A 27097-nucleotide genomic window follows, 5' to 3' on the forward strand; every position below is an offset into this window, starting at 1 on the left:
GAATTCTCCGGGAACTCTGCACTCCTACAAATGGGGACTTTTGTCTATTCTCAACTCCTATCTTTCAGCATTGGTGACTGTATCTTCAGCTCACTGGGCCCAGAGCTCTGGAATTCCTCATCTGTAGTTCTCTGCCCCTCTCTCTCTTTCTCTCTACTCCTCCTCAGGAGGGGTGAAATCTTGCCTCGAAACCTATGCCTTTAAAGAAACCCAGTGGCTGTCCCACTTTCTCAATACAGCAGTTGTCAATGTGTCTGATTGTGTGCCTGTGACGTCCCTTGTGATGTTTCGCTACACCGAAGGAACTACATGAATGCAACTTTTTGTTGTTTTGTTGATCGATGGTAGATGACAGAGGGTGGTGGTGGAGGGTTGTTTTTCAGATTGGAAGCCTGTGATTTGGATGTGAGCATAAGAGGTACAGTTAGTAAGTTTGCAGATGACACCAAAATTGGAGGTGTAGTGAACAGCGAAGAGGGTTACCTCAGAGTACAATGGGATCTTGGTCAGATGGGCTGAGAAGTGGCAGGTGGAGTTTAATTCAGATAAATGTGAGGTGCTGTGTTTTGGGAAAGCAAATCAGAGCAGGACATGTACACTTAATGGTAAGGTCCTAGGGCGTGTTGCTGAACAAAGAGACTTTGGAGTGCAGATTCATAGTTCCTTGGAAGTGGACTCGCAGGTAGATAGAATAGTGAAGAAGGCGTTTGGTATGCTTTCCTTTATTGGTCAGAGTATTGAGTACAGGGAGTTGGGAGGTCATGTTGCGGCTGTACAGGACATTGGTTAGGCCACTTTTGGAATATTGCGTGCAATTCTGGTCTCCTTCCTATCAGAAGGATTTTGTGAAACTTGAAAGGGTTCAAAAAAGATTTACAATAATGTTGCCAGAATTGGAGGATTTGAGCTATTGGGAGATGCTGAACAGGCTGGGGCTGTTTTCCCTGGAGCATCGGAGGCTGAGGGGTGACCTTATAGAGGTTTATAAACTCCTGAGGGGCATGGATAGGGTGAATAGAAAAGGTCTTTTCCCTGGGACAGGGGAGTCCAGAACTAGAGGGCATAGGTTTAAGGTGAGAAGGATAAGATTTAAAAGGGTCCTAAGGGGCAACCTTTTCACGCAGAGGATGGTATGTGTATAGAATGAGCTGCCAGAGGAAGTGGTGGAGTCTGGTACAATTACAGCATGTAAAAGACATCTGGATGGGTATATGAATAGGAAGGATTTAGAGGGATCTGGGCCAAGTGCTGGCAAATGAGACTAGATTAGTTTGGGATATCTGGTTGGTGTGGACAAGTTGGAACGAAGGTCTGTTTCCATGCTGTACATCTCTATGACTCTCTGATTGTATCTAATTTGAAACTTGCCGGACTAACCCAGGGTGATGTCCCAGAGTTTAAAATATTCCCATTCCCTAACCACTCTTTTCTCTTCCACATATCTGGGAAAAAAAACTAGCACTAAAGACCACTCTTCAATACAGTCACAAGATATCACATACAATTACAATTTTACTGGCAGCAGCTTCTAACTTCTTTGTAGTTAGAAACTATTATTAAATTATTGAAAGAAGTTATTAAAGTAATGTAGATCTTCAAAGTGACAGCTCCTTGTTTATACTTGTAACAGAAAAGCAAAGGTCTTGGCTCCAGCATTTCTCAGTCAGCAGTCAGTGATAGTTATGTGAAACAACAATGAATATGAATGGCCCTTTGACGTGATCCAGTTCTGCTATAACCACTTAGGTGTTTTGTGAGAAGGATGTCCATCTGAATGGGTAGAGATTCTTTTGATCAGTTTTTACCCCTTCCCACATGTTTAGTTCTCTTGTTGGGATTTACCCTCTAGGTACTGGTTGCCTCTCAGTGTTCTCTGTTAAGTTTCCTTCCAAGTCACTCACCCATCCTGCCTTGAAACATATCACCATTCCTTCAATGTCATTGGGAGCATGGAACCAATCCTGGAACTTCATTACTGCCAGCTCTGTGGGTGTCTCTATATCACAGAGACTACAACAGTTCAAGAAACACTGCAGCTCAGTGGTTGGCACTGCTGCCTCACAGCACTAGGGACTCAGGTTTGATTCCAGCCTTGGGCAAGTGTCTGTGTGGAGTTTGCACATTCTCTCCTTGTCTGTGTGGATTTCCTCCGGGTGCTCCAGTTTCCTTCCCCAGTCCAAAGATGTACAGATTAGGTGGATTGACCATGGGAAATTGCCCCATAGTGTTCAAAGATGTGCAGGTTGGTTGGATTGGCCATGCTAAATTGCCCCATAGTGTACAAAGATGTGCACATTAGGTGGATTGGCCAGGCTAAATTGCCCCATAGTGTACAAAGATGTGCAGGCTTGGTGGATTAGCCATCCGAAATGTAGGGTTACAGGTCTGCGTAGGATGCACATTGGAGAGTTGATGTGCACTCAATGGGCCAAATGGCCTACTTCCATACTGTAAGGATTCTTTGATTAACATCCTCTCAAGCAATTAGGGATGGGTAATAAATTTGCCTTTCTGGATTAGTGGTGCTGGAAGAGCACAGCAGTTCAGGCAGCATCCAAGGAGCTTCAAAATCGACGTTTCGGGCAAAAGCCCTTCATCAGGCATTGTTTTTACCTAATAAATTTGCCTTTGCCTGTGATGTCCATATCCCATGAAAGATTAAAAGGAAGTCACAGGATATGGAGCCAAACAACATGTGTGTTCAAACAACATTTATAAACGTTCACTTTCCAGTGCCATTGAACTCTCGTCCTTTAAATTAAGAATTTAAGCATTAGGATTACTAGCCAGTAACAGCCATACGCACTGTTTCATTCCAACACAGTGGAAAACAAAATCTGCTCTTCCATTCCCATCCCTGTATGGTTGGTCCTTGATTGAGTTTGAATGAGAATTGACACAACATCTAAAGCAATTGGTAATTTATAATATTTATTTTATAATGAATTGTAATAAATATTTAAATTATAGTAAATGCTAAATTCACTACCATCTCACCACCACTGAGACAGCAGATACATGGGATCACCACTTCCCCTCCAAGTTCCCCTCCAACATACTCACCATCTTGACTCGGAAATGTATTGCCGTTCCTTCACTATCACTGGGTCAAACTCCAGGAATTCCCTCCCTAACTGCATTGTTGAGATACCTAAACCACATGGACAGCAGCAGTTCAAGAAGGCAGTTCATTACCACCTTCTCAAGGGAAATTAGGGATGGAGGGTAAATGTTGACCCAGCCAAGCGGCACTCACATCCCATGAGTGAATTCCATGTGTCCCATCTGGCTACAGATTGAATGATGTCTTAATACCTTTACATGGCTTTTAACAATAGAGTGCCTCTTACATGGAGTAGATCTCCAGTACTTTAACTGTTGTCATGTTTACCTGTGATTCTTACCCGGGAGCCTATAGACCCTTTGTTCATCATTGCTTCCTATCAACATCTATTTACTTGCTAGACAAAGCTTGCTCTTGCTAAATTGCCATGCAGAAGAATTCTGGGAATGAGCAATTTGACTGTTTTCCTATTTTTGGCTACAAGACAAGCTCACAAGGCATTTACAAGTGAACCGAAAGCAAAAGCTTTAATCATATGAAATTAAAACAGCTCCTAATCCTATGTGTACAAAAAAATAGAGTATCTTATATCCCCTGTTGATCGTTTGTCTGACTCTAATGCTTTGTATCAATGCTCCCCCCTAATATATTAATCTTTTGCATTCCTTTCGTGCAGGAAGTTGTGGGATCAAAAGATGAGGAATCCCAAAGCCAGGTAATGCTTACTAGGTTTTTCAAAGGCGGATCAGACATTATGCTGTCAACAGCAGTGAGCCTCGAAGCTCTCTGTATGACCTCCTTGCGTGGCGAATTAAGTTAGTGTTTCAACAGCCAAACCAAATGCTTTTTCTTTAAATCTTGTCAGGAAACAGAAGGTTTTCATTAGGATTTGATATAAACGCTAAAAGTTTGGAGCACAGAACATAGTTTATTACTTGCTAATGACATGATGGTGCAACCCATTTAAAGACTAATTGCTTTAATTGGGAAAATATTTATGAAGAGTGCTTCTTGTTAGCTGCTGCTCCAGCTACTGCTGGAAGGGGCTGTCTCATGCGGTGGTAGTGTCCCTACTCCTTGAGCAGGAGGCCCGGATTGAAGTCCCAACTGTTCCAGAGGTGTACAATAACATTGCTGAGCAGTTTGATTGAAAATTAGTTTTTTTTTAAAAAAAGGTCATCTGCTGCTGGAGGGTTCTGTGGCACAGTGGTAGTGTCCCAGTTTTGGGACGAGGAGGCTCAGGTTCAAGATCCCCCCCCCTCCAGAGGTGCGTTATAATATCTTTGAACAGGTTGATTAGGAAAATATCTCAGTTCCTGAAATTACTGATGACTTTCGGTCTCAAATCAGGGATATTCCTTAACTGGGAGTCTTGAGACATGTTCCGACCTAGAGGTGTAGTTAAATCACTGGCCGAGCTTCCTTTGACAGCACCTTCCAAACCTGACACTGCTACCATCTAGAAGGATGAGGGTGGCACATACAAGGGAGTACCACCCACAGCAAATTCCCCTCCAAGCCACTTGCCATCCTGACTTAAGATATAGCAGCTGAATTAGGCCACTCGGCCCATCGAGTCTGCTTCGCCAGCCGATCATGCCAAAAATGTTTCTCAATCCCATTCTCCTGCCTTCTCCCCATAGTCCTTGACCTCCTTACTAATCATGAGCCTATCTAATTCTGTCTTAAATACACTCAGTGACTTGGCCTCCACAACCAATGAGTTCCACAGATTCACTACCCTCTGGCCGAAGAAATCCCTCCTTGCCTCAGTTCACCAGATTTGTCCTTTCACACTGAGGCTGTGCCCACGAGTCCTAGTCTCTCCATAAGACTATTAGGACCAGAAATTAGGCTGTTCAACCCATGGAGTCTGCTCCACCGCTCAATCATGGCTGATAAGTTTCTCAAGGAGAAAGTGAGGGCTGCAGATGCTGGAGATCAGAGCTGAAAATGTGTTGCTGGAAAAGCGCAGCAGGTCAGGCAGCATCCAAGGAACAGGAGAATCGACGTTTCGGGCATAAGCCCTTTCCTGAAGAAGGGCTTATGCCCGAAACGTTGATTCTCCTGTTCCTTGGATGCTGCCTGATCTGCTGTGATAAGTTTCTCAACCCCACTCTCCCACTTTCTCCCCGTAACCCGAGATCTCTTTAATAATCAAGAACCTATCTATCTCTGTCTTAAATACACTCAATGACCTGGCCTCCACAGCCTTCTGTGGCAGTGAGTCGCACAGATTCACCCCTCTCTGGTTGAAGAAGTCTCTCCTACCGTTGGAAACATCTTCTTCATGTCCACTCTATCCAGGCTTGGAAATACATTGCTCTTCCTACAGTGTCACAGCATCATAATTCTGGAACCTTCTCACTCACAACACTGTGGGTGCCCTTACCTCCTAATCACTGCAGTAGTTAAAGAAGGGAGCTGTCCACCCCCTCCTCAAGGGGAGACCATGGAGCTGAGCAATAAATGCTGTTATTGTTCTCAACAACAAGTAAACCAAAATTGGATTATTCTTGACAGATAGATAGCCAACCCCTTTGCATTTTTAAATTCAAAACTGGAAGCATTTAAAATCAAAAAAATGCCAATGCTGTTTTCATTTTCCTCTTGGGATTTGCTCATAGTACTGCCTTGAAATTTTAATCTTTAACTTCTGCTTGGTAACCTTGCTGGTGCTATATATTACATATATTTTACGTACACGTCACATTATGTCCCCCAATCCTGTCCAGACAGGGAAGCGGAAGTAGGCCATTCGGCCCATCAAGTCTGCTTCACTGATCTGATAATCCTCATCTCCACTTTCCTGCCTTTTCCCCATATCCTCCGATTCCCTGCTTGATTAAAAATCTGTCTGTCTCAGCCTTGCTCAGCTGAATGATCGGGATGCCCGCTGAAAGGCTTTTACTTGTAGACACGCAGAACTGAATGGTAGCAGCCCACTCCCACAATGCTGACCTTGACCCTGACCAGATACACAACGTTGCCTTGACTTGGTGTTCTGCCTAGTGGGGGAAAGGGGGTTCCCAATCAAGATACAGAAGCAAGCCCCTATTATTTTGAGCGATCAACACTGTGCAGGACTTGAGCTATCACCTCGACACCATGGTGATTGGTGAAAGGTCCCAGGAACGGGGGTGTGCTTTGTAGGAGGGCGAGTTAAACACTCTGTCACCATTGATAGGAGAGCCTGTAACATTTTAATGTTTGCTTGGAACCAGAGTGTGTCCCGTTACAAGAATCTCTGGATAGAATCCAGTGAAATCAAGGGAACACTAAAATGGATTAATCCAGTTTAAGGAGTTTAAGGTTCCAGTGTTGAGGTAACAAATGGTTAGCACCATTTTGAAAACACACATGGGCGGCTGGCTCAGGATAAAGATGGGTGCAGTCCATCAGATGGGCAGTGTAATGGAGTCGCAGAAAGTGGCGACTGAATTTGTCATCCTCAGTCTCTATTTTATCTTCGACAGGCTGTCCTCAGCCATCAGGAAGAAGAGCTTCTGGATCCACAAGGTGTCGTGCAGTGGCAATGAGTCCCATCTCTCCAAGTGCACCATCCGGGTATTGGCTGGGAAGAAAGTGCACCCCTGTGAGAATGGCATGCACGCAGTGATCAGCTGTGTGGCAGGACCTGCCTTCACACAGGGCACTGGGAATCGCTTCCGGAAGGCATTTCAGGCTGAGGTACACCAGGAAAGCCATGAGCTGAATGAACGGGTCACTGACAGATCATACAACAGAGTCCCTACAGTGTGGAAGCAGGCCATTCAGCCCTTTGGGTTCACACTGACCCTTCTAGACCCCATCTAGACCCACCCCTCTACCTGCACACGGCTAACTCACTTAGCCTGCACATCCCTGAACACTATGGCAATGTAGCATGGCCAATTCACCGAACCTGCTCATCTTTAGACTGTGAGTGGAAACTGGAGCACCCGGAGGAAACCCACTCAGACACGGGGAGAACGTGCAAGCTCCACACAGACAGATACTTTATTAAATTCAAATCCACCTTCTGCCATGGTGGGATTCAAACTCAGGTCCCCAGAATATTTCCTGGATCTCCAGATTAATGGTCTAGTGATAATACCATAAGGGCATTGCATCCCCAGTGTTAATGCGTTGGAATCAGTTCAGAGAGGCTTGGCTGGATTAATAGTGAGTGGGTTGGACAGGGTTTAAAAGGTTAAAAGGAGACTTGCCCCAGACAACGGATAGATGACAGGGATAGATGGGGAGAGAGTGCTCCCTCCCGTTGTAGGATCTAGAACCAGAGGTGATTCTTTCAAACTCCGGAATTATCTGTTTGAGACAGAGACGATGAGAAATGTTTTATCATGAATAAGAGTTTTCCAAAGACTCTCAACCCTCCAAGTCAGTGGAAGCAGAGTCTTTGAAAATATTTAAGGGGGCAGTAAGTAGATTCTTGTTATTCAAGGGGGTGAAAGGTTATCAGCAGTTAGCAGGAACGTGGAGTTGATGTCCCAGTCAGATCATTATCTTATTGAATGGAGAGCAGGCTGGATGGGCAGAGTAGCCTCACCCTGTCCCTCATATAGAAGTTTTCTTTAATTTATTCACGGGATGAGGGCATCGCTGGCTAGGCCAGCATTTATTGTCCATCCTTAATTGCCCAGAGGGTAGTTAAGAGTCGAGAGTGTGGTGCTGGAAAAGCACAGCCAGTCAGGCAGCATCCAAGGAGCAGGAGAATCAACATTTTGGGTGTAAACTCTTTATCAGGAATTTCCTGATGAAGGGCTTATGCCCGAAATGATGATTCCCCTGCTCCTCGGATGCTGCCTGACCTGCTGTGCTATTTCAGCACCACACTCTGGACTCTGATCTCCAGCATCTGCAGCCCTCACTTTCTCTGGGAGGGTAGTTAAGTGTCAACCCCATTGCTGTGGGCCTGGAGTCACTTGTAGGCCCAGACCAGGTAAGGATGGCAGCTTCCTTCCCTAAAGGACATTAATGAACCAGATGGGTTTTTCTGACAATGGATTCCTGGTCGTCATCAAGCTCTTAATTTCAGATTTTTTTTGTTGAATTCACATTTCACCATCTGCCGTGGCGGGATTTGAACCAGGATCCCCATTACTGGGCTCATCTGTATGTTCGTATGGGTACTTCAAGCTGGAGGTGTCCTCCTCCACCCTCTCTCTTGCCAGCAGGACGGGCTGTAACTCCCTCCATTGCTAAAGAGTGATTTATTGACTGAATGGCTTTGGGAGCTTGCCAGGAATATGAATAGGATAATGTGGAGCAGACAATGTGAGACTGTGACCCAGATCTGAACCCGATATCAGCTCCAAGCTCCAAATAGAAAGTCCTGCCCACAAATGATGATGTTCTCCCTTTCCTCTCTTTCACCTGCCATCATGTTGGATTTCAGACTTGCTGCCCCTTTTGTTCTGCACTCTCAATCTAATGCTCGCTGCTCATTACATCCCCAGCTCTGGAAACCATCCCAGCTCTTCTTCCCAAAGCGGCATTGCAAACCGAGAAAGGAAAGAGGGCACACTTCCCTGTCCAACTAGCCAATGTTGGGGGGGGGGGGTGCCTCCGACATCTGCGCGATGGCGGAGAGTTGCTTGCGTGGAGACTGCGTGAATGTGCACAGTCACACGCCTGAAACACAGGCTGTCATCTACCCACATGTAATTAAACCAGCCAAAAATTGCTCCTGTATTTAAAGAAACACGTTTATAAATAACATCCAGTCTAAAGGCATCGGATTTCACATCATAAGGAACTTGGCCCAAGTTCTGCTTGTGATCTCCTGGAGTTTGGGTTCAAATCACTTTGGTTTTTTAGAGCTTTGGGCAGGAGTTCATTTTGTGATGTCTCCAGCAACACGAGACAGGTTTGTTTTTTGGCCAATTATCTCCTGTTACTTCTTGGCAGCTCTTATCACTAACTAGCAGCTGGAAGTCAACATTGCCGAGAGGTGATTTCCCTCCGCCTTAGAGTCTCTACAGAAAGCAGGTCATTGGGCCCATCTGAAGAGCATCCCACTCACCCCCCCCAATCACTATAACCCTGCATTTCCCATGGCTAATCCACATAACCTGCGCATCTTTGGACTGTGAGAGGAAACATGAGCAAACCTGCACAGACATGGGGAGAATGTGCAAACTCCACACAGTCACCTGAAGGTGGAATCGAACCCGGTCTGTGGTGCTGTGAGGCAGCCGTGCTTACCACTGAGCCACCAGGTCATAACCCTTAGTTATTGAAGGGGTCCCCTGGGCTGAGTGGAAAATCGTGTGAGTTAGACTGTGCCATTGATCATAGCAATTATCAGTGGCTTAAGACAATCTGCGTTCGCCCCCATGTCTTTTTGGGGTGGGGTTACATGACCCTCCAAGGTGTAGGTGCAGCATTGACCTCGCTATTAGCCTGACATCTGATGTGCAGATCACCAAATAACAGCACAGTTACACAGCTGAGTGGTAAGGTAATTGGCCCAGAGATCCACATTCAAGGTCATGGGTTTAAACTGAATTTTAATTCAATTCATAAATCTCCACTTGACTGGATGGGTGCAGCTCCAGCAACACTTCAGAAGCTTGGGACCGTCCAGGACAAAGCATCACCTGCTTGATTAGCACCACATCCTCCACTCCCTCCACCACCACCAACGCTCATAACAGCAGTGTGTACTATCTGCAAGATGCACTGCAGAAACTTACCAAAGATCCATAGACGACACCTTCCAAGACCACGGCCGCTTCTATCTAGAAGGACAAGGGCAGCAGATACATGGGAACACCACCCCCTGCAAATTCCCCTCCAAGCCACTCACTATTCTGACTTGGAAATGTAGCATAGTCCTTTCACTGTCGCTGGGTCAAAATCTTGGATTTCCCTCTCTAATGGCACTGTGGGTCAACCCTACTGCTGCAGGTCAACAAGGTAGCTCACCACCAGCTTCTGAAGAGCAATTAGAGCTGGACAATAAATGTTGATCATATCCAATGACCTAATTTAAAAAATTTGGAAGACTTTGATTTCTTTTCAGCTCTGCCTCTGGGGCAGGTGGTATTTGAACCTACAATGTCTAGCCCGCAGAGAGGGATGGTAAGACAGTACGACAGCAAACCAAATGGTAACGGTGACAACTAATGATCTATTGTTCTACAAATCCATCTGCTTCACTCATGTCCTTTGGGGAAGGAAGGCAGAGGCTCTTTATTGAGAAGAGACCTTGGAGTGTAGGTTCATAGCTCCTTGAAAGTGGAGTCACAGGTAGATAGGATAGTGAAGAAGGCGTTTGGAATGCTTTCCTTTATTGGTCAGAGTATTGAGTACAGGAGTTGGGAGGTCATGTTGCAGCTGTACAGGGCATTGGCTAGGCCACTGTTGGAATATTGCGTGCAGTTCTAGTCTCCTTCCTATCGGAAGGATGTTGTGAAACTTGAAAGGGTTCAGAAAAGATTTACAAGGATGTTGCCTGGGTTGGAGGATTTGAGCTACAGGGAGAGGTTGAATAGGCTAGAGCTGTTTTCCCTGGAGCATCGGAGGTTGAGCGGTGACCTTATAGAGTTTTATAAAATCATGAGGGGCTTGGATAGGGTAAATAGACAAAGTCTTTTCCCTGGGGTGGGGGAGTCCAGAACTAGGGTGAGAGGGGAAAGATATAAAAGAGACCCAAGGGGCAACGTTTTCATGTAAAGGGTAGTACGTGTATGGAATGAGCTGCCAGAGGAAATGGTGGAGGCTGATACAATTGCAACATTTTAAAGGCATCTGGATGGGTATATTAAAAGGATGGGTTTGGAGGGATATGGGCCGGGTGCTGGCAAGTGGGACTAGATTGGGATGGGATATCTGGTCGACATGGATGAGTTGGACCAAGGGCTCTGTTTCCATGCTGTACATCTCTATGATTCTAAGATTCAGGGGTTGATCTGAGTGACTTCTTTTGAGATTAAGAAAGAGATTGATAGAATAGACTCAACCCAGCTGTTTGCACTTGCTATAATCAGGACTGGAGGGTAAGGGAATCTCTCAGAAATCCAATTGGGAATTTAGGAGAACCATTATCCCCTCGGGAACTCACTACCACATGTAAGTGAGGAGAATTCCATCGATATGTTTGAATGTAAACTCAATAAACCGAGGTGAGACTGAGAAATGGAAGGTTAAGCTGAGTGTAAACACTGGCCCATGTCTGCTGGGCTGAATGGCCTTTTTCTGCTGTAAATATTTCTGAACTGTAACAAGATTCAAGGCAAGGTATGGGCTATCCTTGGCACTGCTGCAGCCCCAGTGTAGGGCTGAGGAGGGTGCAATGCAGACGATCCTTATCCACCTAAATGGAAGGCTCAGCCATGGCTCAGTGTCTCTCACTTTTTTTTAAATTTCAAGATGTACTTTATTCATGAAATAATTTGATGGTCTGTACAGTTGGTCATGCCATACATATGTAAACATTTACATACAGAGATCAGAATTTATCATTTTTTTATATACAGGTGTGTACGTTTATCAATCATATGTCCATATATTTAGCTGAGGCATCAGCAGAGCCCAAATGACTGCGTGGGCCCCCTGTTCGTCTTAGGCAGGCAGATGTTACATGGTGGTCTTTCCCCACCCCGCCTTGGCGGCAGCTGCCCCAAGCTTCAGCGACGTAGTCCTGGACCTTGGAATGTGCCAGTCTGCAGCACTCAGTCGGGGTCAACTCCTTCAGCTGGAAGATCAGCAGGTTTCGGACCGACCAGAGAGCGTCCTTCACCGAGTTGATGATCCTCCAGGCACAGTTGATGTTCGTCTCGGTGTGTCCCCCGGGGAATAGGCCGTAGAGCACGGAGTCCCGCGTCACGGCGCTGCTCGGGACGAATCTCGACAAACACCACTGCATTCCTCTCCAGACTTCTTCGGCGTAGGCACATTCCAGAAGGAGGTGTGTGACAGTCTCGTCCCCCCCGCAGCCACTTCGAGGGCAGCGTGCGGTGCGGCTGAGAGTCCGGGCGTGCATAGAGGATCTCACAGGCAGAGCCCTTCTCACCACCAGCCAAGCCATGTCTTGGTGCTTGTTGGAAAGTTCTGGCGATGAGGCATTCTGCCAAATGACTTTGACAGTCTGTTCAGGGAACTGCTCGATAGGATCCGCCCTCTCCTTTTCCCGAAGAGTCTCAAGGACACTACGTGCTGACCACTTCCTCATGGACTTGTGGTCAAAGGTGTTTTTCTTCATAAACTTCTCCACGAAGGACAGGTGATACGGAACGGTCCAACTACTTGGAGCGTTCTGCGGCAGCGAGGCCAGGCCCATCCTTCGCAACACCGGGGACAAGTAGAACCTCAGTACGTAGTGACACTTGGTATTTGTGTACCGGGGATCCACGCACAGCTTGATGCAGCTACACACAAAGGTGGCCATCAGGGTGAGGGTGGCATTGGGTGTATTTTTTCCCCCGTTGCCCAGATCCTTGTACAGCGAGTCCCTTCGGACCTGGTCCATTTTTGATCTCCATATAAACTGGAAGATGACCCGGGTGACCGCAGCGGCACAGGTTCTGGGAATAGGCCAGACCTGTGCCACGTATAATAGCAATGATAGTGCCTCACACCTGATGACCAGATTTTTTCCCGCGATGGAGAGCGACCGTAGCTTCCATCTGCACAGTTTCTGCCTCACTTTGCTGATACGTTCCTCCCAAGACTTGGCGCACGCCCCAGCCCCCCCCCCCGAACCAAATACCCAGCACCTTCAGGTGGTCGGTCCTGACGGTGAAGGGGACCGAGGATTGGTCGGCCCAGTTCCCGAAGAGCATGGCCTCGCTCTTGCCTCGGTTTTCCTTGGCCCCCGAGGCCCGTTCGAACTGGTCACATATGCACATGAGTCTGCGCACGGACAGCGGATCCGAGCAGAAAACGGCGACGTCATCCATGTACAGGGAGGCCTTAACCTGCAGGCTCCCGCTGCCAGGAATAGTCACCCCTCTCAGGCTCGCATCCTTCCTGATGGACTCGGCAAATGGCTCTATGCAGCACACAAACAAGGCAGGAGAGAGAGGGCAGCCCTCCCTGACTCCACATCTGACTGGGAAGCTATCTGATTCCACCCATTGATTGAGACTGCACTGACAATGTTGGTGTAGAGCAGTCTGATCCAATTGCAGATTCCCTCCCCAAAGCCGATTTTGGAGAGAACATCTCTTCTATACCTGTGTGATATCCTGTCAAAGGCTTTCTCCTGGTCCAGGCTGATCAGGCAGGTGTCCAACCCTCCGTCCTGCACGTAGGCGATCATATCCCTGAGGAGTGCGAGACTCTCAGCGATCTTCCTGCCCAGTACAGCACAGGTTTGGTCAGGGTGAATCACCGACCCCAGAGCAGACCTGACCCGGTTGGCGATTACCTTTGACAGAATTTTGTAATCCGCATTCAACAGTGAGATTGGTCTCCAATTTTTGAGTTCCTCCCTCTCCCCCTTCCGCTTGTAGATGAGGGTGATGATGCCTTTCCTCAGGGATTCACTCATGGTACCTGCCCGAAGCATACTGACATACACCTCCAGCAGGTCCTGGCCAATCCAGTCCCACAGAGCGGAATAGAGCTCGACCGGTAAGCTGTCGCTTCCGGGAGTTTTATTCTTTTCGAAGGACTCGAGGGCCTTGGTCAGCTCGTCCAGAGATAGCGGCTGGTCCAGCTTCTCGTGTTCTGTCGTCTAAGACCTCTGTGATAGAGGACAGGAACGACTGGGAGGCCGCACTGTCGGTCGGCTTCACGTCATACAGACTGGCATAGAAGGATTTACTGATCCTCATGACGTCAGCATGAGATGACATTATTGAGCCATCTTCTTCCTTCAGGCTGCTGAGCACAGAGCTCTCTTTGTGCATCTTCTGGAAGAAGAAATGTGAGCATGTCTCGTCCTGCTCCACCGAGCGGACCCTGGACCGGAAGATTATCTTGGAGGTCTCCGAGGCAAAGAGCGAGGCTTGCTGGCCCTTCACCTCCTTGAGGTCCTACGTGACACCCACCTCCATCGTCTGCAGCAGGAGCAGGTTCTGCATACTTTCCTGGAGCTGGGACAGCTTTTCCACGCCTCTCTCTCACCTCCTGAATACCTTTGAGGATGAAGAACCTCTTGATGTTCCCTTTTACTGTTTCCCACCAGTCCGCTGGGGACTCAAAGAGGGGCTTCACGGTTCTCCAACCTGTGTAGTCCCTCTTGAGCTCCTCAATGTTTCCCGGGGTCAACAGCTTTGTGTTCATCTTCCACCTTCCCTTACCTGCTCGTCCTGTAGGTGACAGTCGGCCAGCAGGAGGCAGTGGTCAGAGAAGAACACCAGCTTGACGTCGGTGGATCTGACCGGGAGTGTTCGGGACACAAACAGGTAATCTATCCTTGAGCGGATAGACCTGTCTGCCCGTGACCAAGTGTATCTACGCTGTGCTCCATCTGCAGGGGTGCTGAAGATGTCGTGCAGCTTGGCATCTTTTACTGTGTCCTTCAGTGCTCTGGACGTGGCGTCCAGTTTACTGTCCCCCCCCTGCCAGATTGTCCATCTGCATCAATGATACAGTTGAAGTCTCCGGCCAGAATGACCGGCCTGGACATAGCCAGCAACAGTGGAAGCTGCTGCAGGACGGCCAACCGTTCACTCTTACCCACTGGGGCGTACACATTAATCAGTCTCAGGGGAGCATTCCTGTACATGACGTCGGCGACGAGGAGGCGCCCGCCCACCACCTCCTTAACCTCGGAGATGGTGAAGTTGCCTCCTTGCAACAGGATACCCAGGCTGGAGGCGCGGCTATCGTTGCCCCCCAACCAAACTGACGGCCCATGGGCCCACAAGCTCGACCATCTCCTGTAGCTGCTGAGGTGCGGTATCCCACACTCCTGCAGAAACAGGACGTCAGCTTTAACATTGGCCAGGAAGGCCATTATAGAAACACATCGCGTAGCCGATTTGATGCTACGCACATTGATGCTGGCAATTCTTATCCCCATTTTAACAGTTTACGAGGTTACAAGTGTCTCACTTCTGATTGGAAGCACTGTGTATTTGAGTCCCACTCCAGCGACACAATTCCAGGCTGTCACTGAGGGGTTGGAGGGGCTGCTTTTCAGATGTGACGTTTCTCTCGAGTGGGTAAAAGATCCATCCAAACATAAACCCTGCTGGTGACATGGCTAATATTCATCTCTCAACTAACATCAGAAATAAACAATTATCTGGGCATTGTCATGTTTTTTTGTGAGATCTTGCTCTGTGAAAATTCGCTGCATATATCCAGCATCACAGCAGCCAATACACATCAGAAAGCTTCATTGTCTGTAAAGTGCTATGGAAATACAGCATCTGACAAGATATATTCCACTGAAACGTATATTTCACTGGGTGGCTCAGTGGTTAGCACGGTTGCCTCACAGCACCATGAACCCAGGTTCGATGCTAGCCTCGGGTGACTGTCTGTGTAGAGTTTGCACAGTCTCCCTGTGTCTGCGTGGGTTTGCTCCAGTTTCCTCCAACAATCCAAAGATTTTTTGGATTGGCCATGGGAAATGCAGGGTTATAGGGTATTGGGTGGGTTGGTATGGGCTGCTTTCACACTGGGCGATACAATGACTCTGTGGTTCGCACTGCTGCCTCACAGTGGCAGGGACTCGGGTTCGATTCCAGCCTCAGGTGACTGACTGTGTGGAGTTTGTATGTTCTCCCCGTGTTCGCGTGGGTTTCCTCTCACAGTCCAAAGATGTGCAGGTCAGGGTGAATTGGGAGAAAGTGAGGATGGCAGATGCTGGAGATCAGAGTTGAGAGTGTGGAGCTGGAAAAGCACAGCCAGTCAGGCAGCATCTGGGGAGCAGGAGAATCGAAATTTCGAGCATAAGCTCTTTGTCAGGAATGAGGCTTATGGGCTGGGGGGCTGAGAGATAAATGGGAGGGAGTGGGGGTGAGGTTGGGGGTAAGGTAGCTGGGAATATGATAGGTAGATGAAGGTGGGGCGAAGATGGGAAAGATGATATGGTGGCTCAGTGGTTGACACTGCTGCCTCACAGCGTCAGGGACCCTCTTGACCTGTCCATCATCTTTCCCATCTATCCTCTCCACCCTCTTCTCTGACCTATCACCTTCAACCCCACCTTCATCTACCTATCGCATTCCCAGCCACCTTCCCCCCCAGCCCCACCCCCCTCCCATTTATCTCTCAGCCCCTTGGCCCACAAGCCTCATTCCTGATGAAGGGCCCAAGTTGGAAATGTCGATTCTCCTGCTCCTCGGATGCTGCCGGGCCTGCTGTGCTTTTCCAGCACCACACTCTCAAGGTTAGGATGAACTGACCATGCTAAATTGCCCAGTGTGTTCAGGGATGTGTAGGTCAGGGGCATTAGTCAGGAGTAAGTGTAGAGTAGTAGGGCAGGGGAATGGATTTGGGTGGGTTACTCTTCGGAGGGTCGGTGTGGACTTGTTGGGCCGAAGGGCCTGTTTCCACACTGTAGGGATTCTGTCCTATTCTATTCTGTGTGGATTCTACGAAACTGAAGGAGGCGCTGATGCTGTTTGAGCTGACAGTGAGTATTTTCTTTTAATAATTTGTGTTTAACCTCTGTTTGTCTCACAGCAACCCCTGGTGCGGCTAAAGGGTGGAGCGCAGACGGGCGAAGGGAGAGTGGAAGTCCTGAAGAATGGCAAATGGGGAACAGTCTGCGATGACCGATGGAACCTTCTGTCAGCCAGCGTCGTGTGCCGTGAGTTGGGTTATGGCTCTGCCAGGGAGGCGCTTCCTGGAGCTCGGCTCGGGCAAGGTCAGTGTCACCCGGCGAAACGCGGATCAAAACCCACACTCCGACTTTGCCTCCCACCCCAGTGACATTCTCAGTTTACCACTCTTCCCCTTGGTTCAGATCACCACTAATCCCCCCCCCACCTCTCCCCCATCCCCAACCTGGGCTGTTTTCCATTACCTATGACCATCTGAGATAGAAATATAAGTACTGTTGCAACTATACAAGGTATTGGTGACCCCATACCTGGAGTATTGTGCACAGTTTTGGGAAAGGTGTTGTGGCATTGGAGGCAGTTCAGAGGAGGTTCACTAGATTGATCCCAGAGATGAGGGATTTGTCGTATGAAGAGGGATTGAACAGTTTAGGCCTGTACTCTCTGGAATTTAACAGAACGAGGGGAGATCAAATGGAAGTATTCATGATAAATGGTGTGGATAAAATAGACGGGAGTGAATGCTCCCTCTTGTGGGGCATTCTAGGACGAGAGATCATAGTCTTAGGATAAAGGGTAGCAAATTTAAAATCGAGTTGAGGAGAAACTGCATCTCCCAAAGGGTTGTGAATCTGTGGAATTTGCTGTGCCAAAGTGTGATGCATGCTGGGATAGTGAGTAAATTTAAGGAGGAGTTAGAGAGATTTTTAATTGGTAATGGGTTGATGGGATATGGGGAGAAAGCAGGTAAATGGGGGTGAGGAGCATATCAGGCATGATCGAATGGCAGAGCAGACCTGATGGTCTAATTCTGGTCCTATATCTTATGAACTTATAAGGTGCATTGCAAAAGGAGGCCATCCAGCCCATCATTGTGGTACTAGCTCAATGACAGAGCTGCCAATGCTGCCCTGCCCTCTGCTCAATGTCTCACTCTTTCTCCCTCTTCGTTAAGATCTTCTTGAAATGTTTTTGGTCCCTAATATTGCCTCATAAGACGCGAATCACTCTGCTGTAGGAAGGATGTTGTTAAACTGGTGAGGCTGCAGAAAAAACTTCCAAGGATATTACTGAGACTGGAGGGTTTGAGTTATAAAGAGAGGATGAATACACTGGGGCTGTTTTCCCTGGAGCGTTAAAGGCTGAGGGGTGACCTTATAGAGGTTTATAAAATCATGAGGGGCATGGAATAGGATAAACAGACAAGGTCTTTTCCCTGGGGTCGGGCATAGGTTTAGGGTGAGAGGGGAAAGATTTAAAATCTAAAGGGCAACTTTTTCACGCAGAGGGTGGTGTGTGTATGGAATGAGCTGTCAGAGGAGGTGGTGCAGGCTGGTACAATTACAGCATTTAAAAGGCATCTGGATGGGTAAGTGAATAGGAAGGGTTTGCATGGATATGAGCCAGATGCCAGTGTTCCTGGGTCAGGGGACAGGGTGAGAAGGGGGTTGGGGTGGGGGTTGCTACAGTGTCAAGGAACAGAGTACAGGGTGAGGAGGTGGGCGGGGTAGGGGGTTAGTGGGGGGTGTTAGTGTTCCTGGGTCAGGGTACAGAGTGAGAAGGGGGCTGGGGTGGGGGAGGGGGGAGTGGTGTGAGGGTACTAGACGTTCAGGCCAGGAGCAGCATCTGGACCCGTGATTGTGTCCAGTTTGGCGCGTCTCAGTATGCTGTTGTGAAGGAGGAAAGGTGGCAGCCAATTTGCACACAGTAAGATCCCATAAACAGTAATCTTACAACATTATTAAAACAAAGAACTGTGATGCTGGAGGTCTGAAACAAATTGAGACATTACTGGAGAAACTCAGCAGGTCTGGCAGTGTCAGTGGAGAGAGTAAGCAGAGTTAACATGTCGTGTCAAAACCGTTCTGATGAAGAGTCACTGGACCTGAAATGTTAACTCTGCTTTCTTCCCACAGCCAGTAATTTCTGTTTTTCAATTTCATAACTTACTCCACTTGCCAACGTACGCGAAGGCTGAGGGGTGACCTCATAGAGGTTTATAAAGACACGACGGACATGGATAGGATAAATAGACAAAATCTTTTCTCTGGGGTGGGAGAGTCCAGAATTAGAGGGCATAGGTTTAGGGTGAGAGGGGAAAGATATAAAAGGGACCAAAAGGGTAACTTTTTCACGTAGAGGGTGATACATGTATGGAATGAGCTGCCAGAGGAAGTGGTGGAGGCTGGTACAATTACAGCAACTGGATGGGTATATGAATAGGAAGGGTTGGAGGGATATAGGCCAAGTGCTGGAAAACGGGACATGATTGGGTTAGGATATCTGATCAGCATGGACGAAGGGTCTGTTTCCATGCTGTACATCACTATGACTCTATGAGGTACTGTTCCAGAGTGAAGTTATTAACATTGCATGCTGGATTGTGGCCAGTAAGACACTGTGTTGTCATGGCTACCAAGAATTGGACATAACTGCTGGATGGGTGGTGGCAGAAGGCGGGTGCATATGGCTCAGTGGTTAGCACTGCTGCTAGGGACCTGGGTTCGATTCCAGCCTCGGGCAACTGTCTACGTGGAGTTTGCACATTCTCCCATGTCTCCATGGGTTTCCTCTGGGTGCCCTGGTTTCCTCCCACAATAGAAAGATATGTGGCTTAGGTGGTCTGGGCGTGCTAAATTACCCATAGTGTCCAGGGGTGTGTAGGTTAGGTGGGTTAGCCATTGGAAATACAGAGTTACAGGGGTGGGGTGGGTCTGGGTGGGATACTCTTCAGAGAGTTGGTGTGGCCTTGGTGGGTCGAATGGCCTGCTTCCACACTGCAGCCATTCAATGTTCCTGGCTCATTAAGTGTGAGACCGTCAGAGTGGTTTAGAGAAATGGGACAACTCCTACTTGGGTATCTCGATGTGAAATGCTACATTGAGTATCATGGGTTGGTGTGACAGAGATACACCGGGCAGTCAGACCTGATTTTTCATGCTGACGTCTCGTGCTTTTTGTATATTTTTCTTTATTTTTGTTCAGGAGGAAGTGGGCATTGGAAAGCAGGATTGGCAATAATGGCTCGGTTGCCCAGAGAAAGTTTACGAAAGAATGGGAATTGCTGGGTGATTTCAGTGAGTAGTTTAGAGTCAAGCCCTCTCATGTGGGATTGGCCTCACCAGGCAGCCAGACCATGAGAGGAGAGAAAACATCAGTCCCTGAATAGATAGTCATTAAAGAATTTGGGTGGGTGAAGTCAACAGAAATCATTGTGGTTTCTGGCTCTCCAACATCTTCCTGCATTCTAAATATAAGCAATGGGATTGTTGTTTTTATTTAAATGACATTGATTATAGAGTCATAGAGATGTACAGCACAGAAACAGACCCTTCGGTCCAACTCGTCCATGCCGACCAGATATCCTAAATCAATCTAGTCCCATTTACTAGCACTTGGCCCATATCCCTCCAAACCCTTCCTATTCATATACCCATCCAGATGCCTTTTAAATGTCGCATTTGGACCAGCCTCCGCCACTTCCTCTGGCAGCTCATCACTCACATGCATCACCCACTGTGTGAAAATTTTGCCCCTTAGTCCCTTTTATATCTCTTCCCATCACCCTAAACCTATGCCCTCTAGTTTTGGACACCACCAACCCAGGGAAAATACCGTGTCTATTCCCCCTATCCATGCCCCTCATGATTTTATAAACCTCTATAAGGTCACCCCTCAGCCTCCGGCGCTCCAGGGAAAACGACTCCAGACTATTCAGCCTTTTCCCTGTAGTTCAAACCCTCCAACCCTGGCAACATCCTTGTGAATCTTTTCTGAGCCCTTTCAAGTTTCACAACATCTTTCTGAATAAATACTGTTCAGGACACTAGGACAACCTCTTCCACATTTCGTCAAAATGGTATCTCAGATAGTTAACAAGTCTGTCAGAGGGCAGCCAGGGGCTGGGTTGAAAGAATCTGACAATGCAGCGCTCTCTCCATCTGGGATCCAGTGCAAAAGACCCTCAAAGCCTTACCCCTTCACTGTGTCTCTGATGTTGCTACTGATACCCCTTTGTGGGGCAATCCTTCTAGCTGTGCATAACATACACTGTTCTGAAGCATTCACCCACACTGCCTTTTATCGCCTTTACTGTGATCTAACGCAAAGAGAAATGGCGGGCTTTAGTTTTAATTTAGGGAGTGTCTAGAACTCAGGATGGCTTTGTAAAAAAAGGGATGGCCCATTTAAGACAGAGATGAGATTTTTCTTCTCATGCAGGTATCCTGAATCTTTGTAGAGTTCCCTTCCTCAAAAAGGCTTACTCTGGATACAGGCTCTCTGAGTATTTTCAGGCTGAGGTGAATGGTTATCAGGGGTAGGCAGGCATGTGGAAAAATAAGATTATATTGAATGGCGGAACAGGCCGGAGAGGCAGAATGGCCTACTCCTGATCCTCCATTCCCTGTGTTTGCTGTTTACGTGTAAAAATAGTGAGATCAAATAGTGAATTGGAAACCTATTTGTCTGGCTAGGGTGGAAAACTCTGTGGCGTTCTTTTTAAAAACTGCATGTTGGACGTTTGAGAAACGTTTTTCTGGGGATTGGGACATATTTTTGGTTTCTCGAGCATTGGATGAATGATTTATTGTCACATATATCAAGGGAGATACAGTGAAAAGTGTTCAGTCGCCACAATCTGGCACCATTTTGAGATTCAAAAGAATTAGGAAAAGTACTGAGATAGAGTTTATCTTCATGACCCTGGGCTCCAAACACGACTCCTGGACTTATGCAACAGTCCCCGCTCTGGGCCCACTGAGTCAGGAGTCCCCACTCTAGTCATGAGATTTATTCATGGACTGTTGGCACCGCTGGCAATGCCAACATTCACTGCACATTCCTAAGTTAAGAGTCAGCCATATTACTGTGGATCTGGAGTCACAGATAGGCCTGACCAGGTAAGGTTGACTGTACTGTGTCATTACCAGACCATAGGGCTGCTCTCTCATTCGAGAGAGGTGAGTGGTAGTGATTTACTTTGACGGCCAGCAGACCCTCAGGTGAGGGAAAAGGTTGAGAAGGAGAGTCCTTCATGGTAACCTCACACCGGAGATGGGAGTTGAACCCACGCCGTTGGCATCACACTGCTCTGTAAACTGACAATCCGACCAACTGAGCTGAACCGATTCCCAAGGGTAGTAGATTTACTTCCCTCAAGGACACTAGTGAGGCAGATTTTTCAACAATCAACAGAGGGCATGTAGTTCCATTAGATTCGTTTTGTTTTTAACTTGGATTTTTATTGAATTTCGATTTCAGCATCTACCATGGTGGGCTTTGAACTCACGTCCCAGAATATTAGCTGGGGGTGCTGGATCACTGGCCCAGTGCCAATACCACTACACCACCATGTCCCCTCATGGCTGCTTGCACCATCTCCAACACTGGCCTTACTGCGTAGTTAACAAACTCAAAACATGATCCGTGCAGCGGGGAAGGGGGGAGGTGGGGCGTAGGAAGTGGGGGTGGTTCTGCTTGTGCTCTGGGACTCAGTAATCACTCAGGAAGCTTGACAGGAAAGGAACATCATTTGTGGTTGAACCCCAAAATACAGCTAGTACTTGTGATGTGCAAAACTAGTCTCATCCTGGAACAAAAAATCTGCGGATGCATCCCTGGGTCCAATCCCTGTGCCATTACACACTACTGAGTGGCTGTCCCATCACCAAAATCACCGGGACTTTTATTTCCTATTAGCTACCACCAGTAATCACCTGCGTAGCCAATCAAATATTTACAAGTAAAGCCCATTATGGGCAATGCAAGCCATCTGGGTCTCCTTTATAAAGGGCTCAGGTGATGAGTTCCAGCTAGGCAAGCCATTGCCTGTTACTAAGGGAACTCTTACTCAATGAGCTCCATGTGGAGATTATTAGTGAGTTCCCCATGGGCTTTGTGGAGGTTATCATAGTGCCACACCCCATAATGCACTGGGCCAAGTTGTGATGTCATCAAAGGGGGCACTGGAATGGGAATGGCTGCATTGACTTGTCAAGGTAGTTCTGCTGTTTTTATTGTCCCTGTCTCAGTTTTACAATTCCCTCAATGACCAAACTAGATCCATGTACTTTTGCTCCCCTTTAAAAAATGCCTTGTGTTTCTGTAGCCACACTGTAGAGGGGAGGGGGGTGGGGGAGTTATAGAGTCATAGAGATCTACAGCACGGAAACAGGCCCTTTGGCTCAACTTGCCAATGCCACCCAGTTTTCACAATTAAACCAGTCCCATTTGCCTGTGTTTGGTCCATATCCCTCCATCCCTGTCCCATCCAGTTACCTCAATGTTTTTTAAATGACAAAATTGTACGCGCCTCCAACACTACTTTGGCAGCCTGTTCCAGACACTCACCATCTCTGTATGAAAGAATTACCCCCCGGACCCTTTTGCATCTCTCCCTTCTCACCTGAAACCAATGCCCTTGAGTTTGAGACCCCCCTACCCTGGGGAAAAGCTGTTGGCTATCTGCCTTTTCCATGCCACTCATAATTTTATAGACCCTATAAGGTCATCCCTCAGTCTCCTATGCTCCAGGGGAATTGTCCCAGCCTATCCAACATCATCTTGTAACTCAAACCACCCAAACTCTCCTTATAACTCTGACAGTTGGTTAACTCGGTTGGCTGGGCAGCTGGTTTATAATGGGGTAAAAACAATGACTGCAGATGCTGGAAACCAGCTTCTGGATTAGTGGTGCTGGAAGAGCACAGCAGTTCAGGCAGCATCCAAGGCTCACTGCCTTTATTCCTGAAGAAGGGCTTTTGCCCGAAATGTCGATTTCGCTGCTCCTTGGATGCTGCCTGAACTGCCGTGCTCTTCCAGCACCACGAATCCAGAAGCTGGTTTATAATGCAGAGTGACGAGCAACAGCCTGGGTACAATTTCTGCACTGTCTAAGGTTATCATGAGGACTCTCCCTTCACCTCCCAGGTTAAACTGCTGCCTGTTATCCCTTTCTAGTAAGAGAGCAGCTCTCTGGTGTCTGGTGAGACTGTGGTGAATTTGCCTCTTTTACCTTTGAAGTTCAGCTACTGCCATAATGTAGGAAACAAGCAGTAATGTGACAATGAGCAGGCAATCATTTCTGATGTGGATTGAAGGAGAAATGTTAAGTGATACAACACAAGCCCATTGTCTTGAAATGCTGGTTCTTTGTCAGAGATTTGTCCCACTCTCCTCCTTCTCTGTAATGTTATTCTTCAATGATTGAAAGGGAGGGCCGACTGGTGTGGCCGGACTAGTTTCAGAGGTCCAGCTTGCTGCTCTGCAGTTAGGGGTTCAAATCCCACCACAGCAGCTGGGGCAATTTCAGTTTCAAGTCTGAGATATAATCAGAGCTGAAAATATGTTGCTGGAAAAGCACAGCAGGTCAGGCAGCATCCAAGGAACAGGAGAATGACGTTTCAGGCATGAGCCCTTCTTCAGGAATGAGGAAAGTGTGCCCAGCAGGCTAAGATAAAAGGTAGGGAGGAGGGACTTGGGGGAGGGGCGTTGGAAATGCGATAGGTAGGAGGAGGTCAAGGTGAGGGTGATAGGCCGGAGTGAGGGTGGGGGCGGAGAGGTCAGGAAGAAGATTGCAGGTTAGGAAGGTGGTGCTGAGTCCGAGGGTTGGGACTGAGACAAGGTGGGGGTGGGGGTGGGGAGAGGTGGGGAGGAATGAGGAAACTGGAGAAATCTGAGTTCATCCCTTGTGGTTGCAGGGTTCCTAGGTGGAAGATGAGGCGCTCTTCCTCCAGCCGTCGTGTTGCTATGGTCTGGCGATGGAGGAGTCCAAGGACCTGCATGTCCTTGGTGGAGTGGGAGGGGGAGTTGAAGTGTTGAGCCACAGGGTGGTTGGGTTGGTTGGTCCGGGTGTCCCAGAGGTGTTCTCTGAAACATTCCGCAAGTAGGCGGCCTGTCTCCCCAATATAGAGGAGGCCACATCGGGTGCAGCGGATGCAGTAAATGATGTGTGTGGAAGTGCTGGTGAATTTGTGGCGGATATGGAAGGATCCCTTGGGGCCTTGGAGGGAAGTAAGGGGGGGGAGGTGTGGGCGCAAGTTTTGCATTTCTTGCGGTTGCAGGGGAAGGTGCCGGGAGTGGAGGTTGGGTTGTTGGGGGGTGTGGACCTGATGAGGGAGTCATGGAGGGAGTGATTTTTTCGGAACGCTGATAGGGGAGGGGAGGGAAATATATCCCTGGTGGTGGGATCCGTTTGGAGGTGGCGGAAATGACGACAGATGATACGATGTATCTGGAGGTTGGTGGGGTGGTAGGTGAGGACCAGTGGGGTTCTGTCCTGGTGGCGATTGGAGGGGCAGGGCTCAAGGGCAGAGGAGCGGGAAGTGGAGGAGATGCGGTGGAGAGTATCATCAACCACGTCTGAGGGGAAATTGCGGTCTTTGAAGAAGGAGGCCATCTGGGTTGTTCAGTATTGGAATTGGTCCTCCTGGGAGCAGATGCGGCGGAGGTGAAGGAATTGGGAATATGGGATGGCGATTTTACAGGGGGCAGGGTGGGAGGAGGTGTAGTCTAGGTAGCTGTGGGAGTCGGTCGGTTTATGGTAAATGTCCATGTTGATTCGGTCGCCCGAGATAGAAATGGAGAGGTCTAGGAAGGGGAGGGAGGAGTCTGAGACGGTCCAGGTAAATTTGAGGTCGGGGTGGAAGGTGTTAGTAAATTGGATGAACTGTTCAACCTCCTCGTGGGAGCACGAAGCAGTGCCGATACAGTCATCGATGTAGCAGAGGAAAAGGTGGGGGGTGGTTTCCTCATTTCCCCTCCCCCCACCTTGTCTCAGTCCCAACCCTCGAACTCAGCACCACCTTCCTAACCTGCAATCTTCATCCTGACCTCTCTGTCCCCACACCCACTTCGGCCTATCACCCTCACCTTATCACCCTCACCTTAACCTCCTTCCACCTATCGCATTTCCAACGCCCCTCCCCCAAGTCCCTCCTCCCTACCTTTTATCTTAGCCTGCTTGGCACACTTTCCTCATTCTGGATTAGTGGTGCTGGAAGAGCACAGCAGTTCAGGCAGCATTCCTGAAGAAGAGCTCATGCCCGAAACGTCGATTCTCCTGCTCCTTGGATGCTGCCTGAACTGCTGCGCTCTTCCAGCAACACATTTTCAGTTCTGATCTCCAGCATCTGCAGTCCTCACTTTCTCCTATGAGATATAATCAGGTATGGTATCTCCAATTCATGTCTCTTTGGGTAAGGAGGTCTGCTGCCCTTACCTAGTCTGGCCTCCATGTGACTCCAGACCCACAGCGATGTGGTTGACTCTTAACTGCCCTGTGAAACCCCCCAACAAACCATTAGGTTCAGGGGGCTGGGTAACAAATGCTGGTCCAGCCAATGATCCCGTGAGTGAATAAACGCCCGTCTGAAGTTTTGATTGTGGATGCTTCCATCGCCCTTTCAGGCACTGTGTTCCAGGTCAGACTAACTTGCTGTGTAAAAGTCACCTCGTTGTACCCTCTTTACGATTACTGGCCGGTAGTGAACAGTGTCTGACTTTCCAGGAATTGATGATGTGGCCCAACACCTCATCAATCTGAAAGAAAACTGCTGATTTGAAAGCCATAATCTATATTGGGTTAATTAGAACCTTTTCAAAATAAACGGCTGTGGGTGTGTTGTAAGTATAATGTTTTGCTTATTGGATAGCATTCCTTCAAGATATATAATTGCTGGGATAAATGGCTGTCATTGCCATAGCAACACGCCTGTCAGTACAATTTGCTACATTGGTGTGTAGCAACCCAGTCTGTGGTGCCAGTGTTTATTTGAGGCCACATTTATATCTGTGTCCAGTTGTAGCTCTATGCGACCTTTAAGCCCTGGCAATGCACTGAACATGTCATAGAGTTGTAGGGCACAGAAACAGACCCTTTGATCCAACTCGTCCATGGAGACCATGGATATGCTACGTATATCTAGTCCCATTTGCCAGCATTTGGCCCATATCTCTCTCAACCCTTCCCATTCATGTAATTGTACCAGCCTCCCCCACTTCCTCTTGGCAGCTCATTCCATACACGCACCACCCTCTGCCTGAAAAAGTTCCCCCTTAGGTCACTTTTTGAATCTTTGCCGTCTCACCTTCAACCTAATCCCTCTAGATCTGGTCTCCCCCCCCCACCCCAGAGAAAAGACCTTCTCCATAAAACTATCAGTTCTTTTTATGGACGTCCCCTTACTTTAGTAACTTGACTTAATTTGTACATTCACAGATGGCCCCTTAACAGTATTTCAACTAACTGCCTGCACCGGTTCAGAACGAGTTAGGCTGTCTACAAAGCACAGGCCAGTCAGAAGTTTAGAATGCTGCTTCATACAAACCAACTCCGAGCTGTAAT

General features: G+C 48.0%; 1 protein-coding gene across 2 annotated transcripts in view; it reads left to right on the forward strand.

Annotated features, from left to right (window-relative positions):
• The window catches only part of loxl4 (lysyl oxidase-like 4), a 139917-nt gene that overhangs the window by 63700 nt on the left and 49120 nt on the right, over positions 1–27097 (forward strand). For both annotated transcript variants that reach the window (XM_043713008.2, XM_043713009.2), the window contains exons 5-7: positions 3741–3779; positions 6541–6754; positions 16655–16838. In XM_043713008.2, coding sequence (XP_043568943.1) covers positions 3741–3779; positions 6541–6754; positions 16655–16838 — 437 coding nt within the window. The remainder of the gene's footprint in view (positions 1–3740; positions 3780–6540; positions 6755–16654; positions 16839–27097) is intronic.

This window comes from Chiloscyllium plagiosum, unplaced genomic scaffold (genome assembly GCF_037043375.1).
Source record: "Chiloscyllium plagiosum isolate Xiang-an unplaced genomic scaffold, Cpla_swu_hap1 HiC_scaffold_22, whole genome shotgun sequence".
Lineage (NCBI taxonomy): Eukaryota > Metazoa > Chordata > Chondrichthyes > Orectolobiformes > Hemiscylliidae > Chiloscyllium > Chiloscyllium plagiosum.